The 6,611-nt window shown below is 47.0% G+C and overlaps 1 protein-coding gene across 1 annotated transcript; it reads right to left on the bottom strand.

Moving 5' to 3' along the window:
• Positions 1-1,149: 1,149 nt before the first annotated feature.
• LOC119277400 (uncharacterized protein DDB_G0271670-like) lies at positions 1,150-6,271 on the bottom strand. The gene is made up of 5 exons (XM_037558682.1): positions 6,019-6,271; positions 5,825-5,925; positions 4,869-4,989; positions 2,153-3,223; positions 1,150-1,868 (listed from the first exon to the last, which is right to left on the bottom strand). Exons 2-5 carry the CDS (start codon positions 5,869-5,871, stop codon positions 1,449-1,451), a joined length of 1,659 nt encoding a protein of 552 aa, XP_037414579.1. The 5' UTR covers positions 5,872-5,925; positions 6,019-6,271; the 3' UTR covers positions 1,150-1,448.
• Positions 6,272-6,611: the final 340 nt, after the last annotated feature.

The following is a 6,611-nucleotide window of genomic DNA, read 5'->3' as shown; positions in this document are numbered from 1 at the left end:
CGCTGACGTGACGTCCCCCGGCCTGCGAGATCTCCAGCACTCCAGCAGCGTTCCTCCGGCCGGGCTCCACAGGACCGGCAGCGACTGGATGGCTGTCGAGGAGGTCCTCCATCTCGAATGGTGAACCGTAACAATTCAGAGAGTTTATGCTAAAGATGGTCAGATAATTCGCTGCTCTACGACGAGGTACCGTCGATTACAAGTCGTTTTGTCCCCCGCAAAAAAAAAAAAGATTACAAGTCGTTTGGCCTAAGATCTGCTGGTGTTTCCGGATTACGCTAACGAAGTGAGGGTTGTACTGCAGTGTCCTGTGCTCCGTAGATTGGTATTATGTCATTTTTTTTAATCTCCCACAACATGGCTAGCAGAAGCCTAGAAGTAGAACCCAGAAAGCAGCTTGCAAAGTATCGGTTTGCCACTAGGATGTGATTGAAAAGGTAATCACACTGTTATCTGGAGGCATCCTCGAGCACCTCGGAACAAAAGGACCACCAGTGCTTTGTGCCAAGTAAATACATGCACTCCTCGAGCTGACAATGGATGGGATTTATGCGTCTCTGCCGCTTGTCATTGCAAAACTGGCTTACATAATCAACCCCATACCTAGAATCGGATCACGGAGGGGCCAAACTGACAGCACGTCGGACAAGACCTACTCAGGCAAGGCAGCAAGCAGGTAACATGGCCATGCGAATATCACAGGTTTTCTATCAAGTTAACAGCAAAAGACAGCCAAGTAAACTCCAACGAGAAGACCTCCTTGCGAAATGGTACTCCTTGGGCAGACAAATGAAGAGTAAATTTAGGAAACTTTTGCAACTCATCAACAGATATCGCTAGACGTACATCACAGCGACTGCATGGCCATCATGGTTGACTCTGAAGCTTAAACATGCGAGTGCACCAACACTGGATACTCTCCCTTTTAAGGGCCTGTTTGGTTCCAAATAAGTCACCAACTTATAAGTCGAAAAGTGAAAAAAATGATAAGTCAGGTGACAACCAAACAGGCATGACTTATAAGTCACTGGTTTTAAGTCACCTGACTTATAAGTCAGGTGACTTATTGGAACCAAACAGGCCCTAACTTGCAAACCATTCCTTTTAACTTGCAAACCACTGTGACAGACCAGGAACAAGGTGACGGTATTTTCGTGAGAAAAGGTTTATATAAACATAAACAAGTGGTGTTTATATAAACATAGACATTGTAAAACCCCGCAATCTTGCCATCTTTCAGCAGATACATGAAAAGATGGGGGAGATGGAAGACCACATCGAATGAGATAACAACATACAACTCTGCGTGCGTGTGTCTGCATCTAACAAAAAAAAGGCCGTCGAGCAATAAAGTTCTTCCTTCATCTAAAGAGAGCAGAATACAGCCTCGCAACTGCAAAGAACAAAATGAACCACCGGACGGATGAAACCTTTACAGATGGTAAGCATCACAGCGGACCAAACGGCTCTGGGAGCGGCTCGAACCGGTGATCGAACACAGGGCTCTGGTCCGACTTGTCGTCGACGCTGTGCAACCAGTCCGTGTTCTTCGTGTCCTCCCTTAGTAGCATCTCCTCGTACCTTGAACTGCCATACATATCCAGTTCGCTCAGCGTCTCTTTAGTTCCCATGCTTTCTCTGTCTGGGGAGTCAGTTGAGCTCCCACCGTAGTGTGAAAGGGCTCCAATGGAATCACCGGAGAACTGCCCATTGATGCTGCCACTGTCGGTGTATGCGTCTTGCTCGGCATTTGAGGTGTGATGGCCAGGATCGGACATTCGAGCTGAACGGCCCTTGGGAGCAGAAGACCGGATGCTATGAGGAAACAGAGATGCACCTCGGATGCCACCCAAGTTATGTCGAATGTCCTGTCATAAATAAGGGCAATTCAGTTTCTTCTAAATAATACCCCCAAGTATTATTATAATAGCTAGTAAACTGCATCAAATTAATAGCGCACTAGGTTCTAGGCTTTATATTACAACTCACAAACCATCCTAAATTTCTTCTAGAGCACCCCAGTCATTAGTCTAGAGATGACTCCATGCAGTGAACACAATAATTTGTTGAAAGCATCACATAAGCGAAAAGAAAGGTTGTCAACTTCTAATGGCATTGCCGCAGATAATGTAAGTATGAGGGCTGAACATACCATGTGCCTGATTGCCATGTCAAGTGACTTCCTTGATATTGTCCTGCCAAATCCATTTTCTTCACTTGTCGCAGACCGAGAGGGTCTAGCAGGCTGACTGTCCATAACAGATCTCTCAGTTTGTCGATTCTGGTGTCCATTGGTAAGAGAAGGTGTCTTGGATGGTGCATCAGAAAACTTATTTCGAGTAATAGCAGGCACAGATATCTTCTTCACAGGAGCTGAGGTAACTGGTTCAGCATTCAGGGTTGACCTGGTTCCCAAACCAATTCCTGGCCGTGCTCTACCAGCAGAGAGTGGCCTTTCTGGTAGCTTTGTCCTTAGGTTAGGAGGAGTATCACTTGGAAAATCTGGAATATCTAGTGGCCTAACTGGAGCTCGCGGACGTGTATTTGGGGAACTTGGACGGGATGATGGCGCTGATGAAGGTGCTGACATTCGACCACGGCTGGCTGCCGAACGTCCACTAGATGTTAAGTTATTGCTACCAGAAATCCTCCCAACTGAAGGTGAGCGAGCTATGGATGGAGCTGATGGACGCATGACAGGCTGGCGTGTAGGTGTAGACGACCGAGAGCTAGAACGGGTCACTGAAGCTGTACTTGAGGAAGAGCTGGTACGAACAATTGCAGGAATTCTACCAGAGGATGAGCTGGGACGACTCACTGAAGGAGCCGTGCTTGATGATGAGCTGGAAACGCTTCGGGGCCGAGAGGTTGGAGTTGATGACCTTGAGTTCTGCGCAGATGTGGTCTTCACAGAGGTTGAGTTGGCCATGGAGCCGGAACCATAAGGACAGTTTTTGACTGGAGTAGATGGACGAGTTTTGACCGGGGTAGGTGGACGGGTTTTGACCGGAGTAGATGATCGTGCTGCCACTGGACGTGAAGCTGGAGCTGATGGCTTTGAAGAGGGAAGAGTGCTAGTGCTCTTGGTTGGGGTAGTAGGTCTCGAACTGACAGAAGAAATGCTTGGAGTGAGCACTGATGACCTGTTTGAAGGTCGGGACATGCTTCGCACTGGTCTATTGGGAGCTGCTGAATGTCCATTCTCTGTTTCATGAACAGAAAGCTGAAATAAAAACGTGATGCATTTATGTTAGTTTTGATCACTGATCAGCACCATATAGCCAACTAAGAAATAATAGGTGTCAAGGAAAAGTTGTACAGATAAGTATGTTCCTATGGTTGGTTAGATGAGAAATAGTGCAATACAATTATACCAAGTATGTGAATTGCCCCATTCCAAACTACATTGGACTCAGTTGCTTTCACTGGACAATAGTTGCCGTAGATTGTACAAAAAAGAAAGGTTTAGCATATGAACATGAGAGCACATATGTAACATTGCAAAACATTCCAAAATTACTTAACAGAAGTCCAATGGTACAGACAATCGACCAAACACCTGAATGCTATGTATTCTGTTGATCTTCGTAGCATAGCCTAAATAAAAGAACAAGAGGTTTGCCTAAATTAACATTATTCCTATTCACTTCCATAGAGTTCGTCGCAACTTTACCAAGATATTATGGTCCATAAAATTGAAATTTATACCTGCAAAGCCTGAAATTAAGATGTGTTACAATATCATATGAATTTCCCAGGATGTATAAAACTTTTCTTTCACCTTATTCTGCCTTTGTAAGATCAGCAATCAGTTTTTTTTTGTGAGAAAACACAAAAGCTTTGCGTGCCGATGCATTAATTAGAAAGGAGTGTGTGTTACAAGCCTGAGGCTTAGGCTGGCACTCTGTTAGAGCCAATAGAACACCAAAGAAGACCACAACACAGCATGGGCAGCATGAATAATCTCCCTGAGGCCTGACGCCCCGGCATCTACCCACACAGTAGCATGTGAGCAGGCAGTGCACATCAGGGGGCATGCTGGTGAAGACCTGCACGTTGTGGTGCCTCCAGATCTCTCAAATAGTGAACTGGATGAGGGATGAAGTGCCCTTGCGCAACACTGCTGGGACGGCATGGATGGCCAAAAACCACCAGTCAGTGAAGCTAGCCGCTGACTGTGGAGGCTGGGTCCATGCGAGAGTTGTCAGCCAAAAGGCCATAGAGAGACCGTGCATTTTTACTACAGTGAGATTGCAGGCCACAAGTAACGGGTCTGAACAACTGTTCAAGTTACATAGAATCCTTTGAAACATTATTTTACATTGTTGTCCACGGTATCACTAAATAAAAGAACTTAGCGAAATCCCTTGGCCTTGTAGCCTCCTGCAAACCCCTTTTGAACTATGCCGAGTGATGAAAAACTAAAGAGGAAAACTAACACCTTAGCAACAATACGCAGCAGTGAATAGCCACAGATGATATGGTGCATTCAGTAGGCAGGATTTGAATGACTCCAGTGATTTACTTCGACTATTAATTACTATAGCTCAGTTATAAGTACGCTACGTTGTTCATGACAACCTCTTCAATTCAGACATGCGGTATCAAAACGGACACCAATGCCGCCTGCGTGCGTGTGTGACTGTAGTTTTGCACAAACTAGTCATGAGTCTTGAACCTATTGAGGTTTGAACTCTGGACCCAGTGCATTCCTAGTTCTATCTGTACAACCCGTAACATGTGCATAGAGGGACATCGACAGGCATGTAACAGGCCAATAAAGCAAGATATACTTCCTTTAAACTACAAGTTAATAATGAAAGCTGAACCACCAGAATGCGAACATATCTGAAGCAAATAGTACCAACCCTTGATGCTCTGGTGGTTGAGGACGATCTAGTGATGGTCCGTTTAGGCACATTTGATGGTGGGGCTTTCTCAGCAACCTCCAGTGCAGGAGCACGGGGTGTACCCGGGGGAGTAAGAAGCCTGAGGAATGCATTCACATGTTATGTAAATCACAAAAGTTTTATCAATAAAAAGGCAAAGCACAAAACACTCGGGCATGAGAAGCATATATCTCATCCAACAGCAAAACACCACATATTTTGGCAAGCACTGCTGATGCGAATGACATCCAAATAAACTTTATCTTACATATTGATAGCCATTTAATTATCTCACCCCAGTATAAGATGTGGTACGGGTTTTATAGGTCACTACATAATTGCAACTGAAACACTGCAGTAATTATACACAAAATGACGAACTCAACCAGACTAAGATTGGAAATTTATCAGCTATATTTATGGATCGCCAGTTGCTGCTGGGCCAACCTTCAGTTATTCCTAAATGGTTTTGACAGTACAATAACTCTCTGTGGCAGTGCAATTGGTGTGTTACACTATCCAATTTAGGATGTCCTAAAGTTGGCAATGCTATCGGCCTGCCTAATTGCTGTGGCATTTATCTATTTTGCCTTCCCAAGAGATATACAGTAGTACGTGTTATGTCCCATGCTTTGCTCTGCTAAGAAGGAGCCCACCGACCAACCATCCGGTTGCAACTAATCCTAACAAAACCAAACGGCTTCAGTTATTCAGTACCAGCGCAATCTTAACCAGAAACAATCACACCTGACATAACCTACCCTACCATGATTGGGGCACCACCACAGATTCAAAACACAACATTGCAGCCATTACACTAAGCTTGGACCGAGGGCTCGCCGTCCGATTGCAAAGGGGGAAAACATGAAATCGCACACAGATTGAGCGAATCAGATCACCGCCAAACGGGAGCAATTATTGGTTTAGTGAATCACCAGTCGTAGTCGTGCTTCCCGATCTCCGTGCCCAGCAGCTCCTCCATCTCTGAATCCCGCCACAAGCTCCAAAAATCCCCCGCCGGATGGACACCAGCAAACTGCAGCCGAAGAGGGTGGCGAAAAAAAAGGTATCAGTTCTAAACTCAAACGCATGCCGCCGAAGACCGAGCTCGACGGCCGCGGTCACTTACACTGTCTCCGGCGATCCGGCGAGGCGGCCGGAGATCGCTCCGCCGCGCGGGATCCGGATCCCAACTCCTCTCACGCCGTCGGCGACGCTCCGAGAGAGCCGCGAGGAGCTCCTGCCACCTTGGCCTTTGCTTGCGGCGATGGGGCGTGCGAGACGTCGACCGCGACCGGGACGGGGGAGGGGAGGGGAGGAAGAAGCGAGAGAGACGGGTGCGTGTGCTGTGCTCGTCGCGGTTAGTATTTTTTTCTCCTCCCAACTCTTCGTCTGTGCTGTTTTGATTTCGCCTTCGTTTTTCGAATCGCTGGGCGGTTGGGTAAATGCCTGGGGCCTAGCCGTCACGAGATATATCCCTCGTGGGACCAGCGAGTGTGCGGGCCCAGTTGCCAGTGGGTGGCTGGGTGCGGGTGGGCGGGGGGCCGGGGTAGAGAGGGTGAAAATCGGGCGGCGAGTCTGGAAAAGTCGGCGGCGGGTCCTTGATCGTGTCGTGGGATGGTGGGGGTCTGGTCAAAAAATTTTTTTGAGGGGTCTGGTCAAAATTGGAGCGTTGATTGTTGAGGTGGATCACTGCCTCACTGGTCATAGTGGGTGGTTCCA

The sequence above is a fragment of the Triticum dicoccoides genome, chromosome 3B, assembly GCF_002162155.2.
Source record: "Triticum dicoccoides isolate Atlit2015 ecotype Zavitan chromosome 3B, WEW_v2.0, whole genome shotgun sequence".
Lineage (NCBI taxonomy): Eukaryota > Viridiplantae > Streptophyta > Magnoliopsida > Poales > Poaceae > Triticum > Triticum dicoccoides.
This window is presented reverse-complemented; position numbering and strand designations above follow the sequence as displayed.

Coding starts and splice junctions, on each gene's coding strand:
- LOC119277400 (XM_037558682.1), bottom strand. CDS start 5,871: ATGGAGGAGCTGCTGGGCACGGAGATCGGGAAGCACGACTACGACTG. Junction 3,224..4,868: donor CAACCACCAGAGCATCAAGG/GTTGGTACTATT, acceptor TTTTTATTTCAG/CTTTCTGTTCATGAAACAGA. Junction 1,869..2,152: donor ACATGGCAATCAGGCACATG/GTATGTTCAGCC, acceptor TATTTATGACAG/GACATTCGACATAACTTGGG.